The sequence below is a fragment of the Eurypyga helias genome, unplaced genomic scaffold (assembly GCF_000690775.1).
Source record: "Eurypyga helias isolate BGI_N326 unplaced genomic scaffold, ASM69077v1 scaffold38802, whole genome shotgun sequence".
Classification (NCBI taxonomy): domain Eukaryota; kingdom Metazoa; phylum Chordata; class Aves; order Eurypygiformes; family Eurypygidae; genus Eurypyga; species Eurypyga helias.
The window spans coordinates 13,098-13,758 of NW_010238539.1; the positions used below are offsets into that span (position 1 = coordinate 13,098).

The following is a 661-nucleotide window of genomic DNA, read 5'->3' on the forward strand; positions in this document are numbered from 1 at the left end:
GGGCTGCGCAGTGGTGGAATCGGCATCCCTGGGGGGATTTAAGACTCGTGGAGGAGGCGCTGAGGGATGCGGTTCAGTGATGGAACGAGCCATGCTGGGTTAATGTTGGACTTCCCTTAAAGGTCTGTTCCATCTTAAACAGTTCTGTGATTCCCTGGGGGATGCAGTAGCACATCGTGATGCCTCCGTCGTAAAATGCGCAAGGATTTTTTTCACCTGAAAGAGAAAACCGCCGAGTCTGGGGGATGAGGCAGGAAGCCTGGGCGCTGCTCGCGCTGGCTGTCCGCTCTGCCGAGCCGCAGCGCGTGGGGGATCCCTTGCGCTCCCTGCGTTTCCGCTCGGCCTAGGGAAGCGGTCGGTGTGCCGGACACGGGGACTCCGTTTGCTTTCTTGGAGCTTGTGGTACTCAGACCATCGCCGAGGTGTTAACGGCTGCACCCTCACCGCTCCCCCCTCGCCTTTGCAGGGAAGAGAGGAACCAGACCCAAGTGCTGAGGCAGCAGCAGGACGAGGCCTATCTGGCATCCCTGCGTGCGGACCAGGAGAAGGAGCGCAGGAAGAAGGAGGAATGGGAGAGGAAGAAGAAGAAGGAGGAGGAAGTGCAGCAGCAGAAACTGGCGGAGGAGAGGCGGCGACAGGTGAGAGGTGGCGGTGGGAGAGG

The 661-nt window shown here is 60.4% G+C and overlaps 1 protein-coding gene across 1 annotated transcript in view; it reads left to right on the top strand.

Annotated features, from left to right (window-relative positions):
• The window catches only part of FAF2 (Fas associated factor family member 2), an 8,246-nt gene that overhangs the window by 6,533 nt on the left and 1,052 nt on the right, over positions 1-661 (top strand). The window contains exon 8 of the mRNA XM_010147875.1: positions 467-638. Within this exon, the coding sequence (XP_010146177.1) occupies positions 467-638 (172 nt within the window). The remainder of the gene's footprint in view (positions 1-466; positions 639-661) is intronic.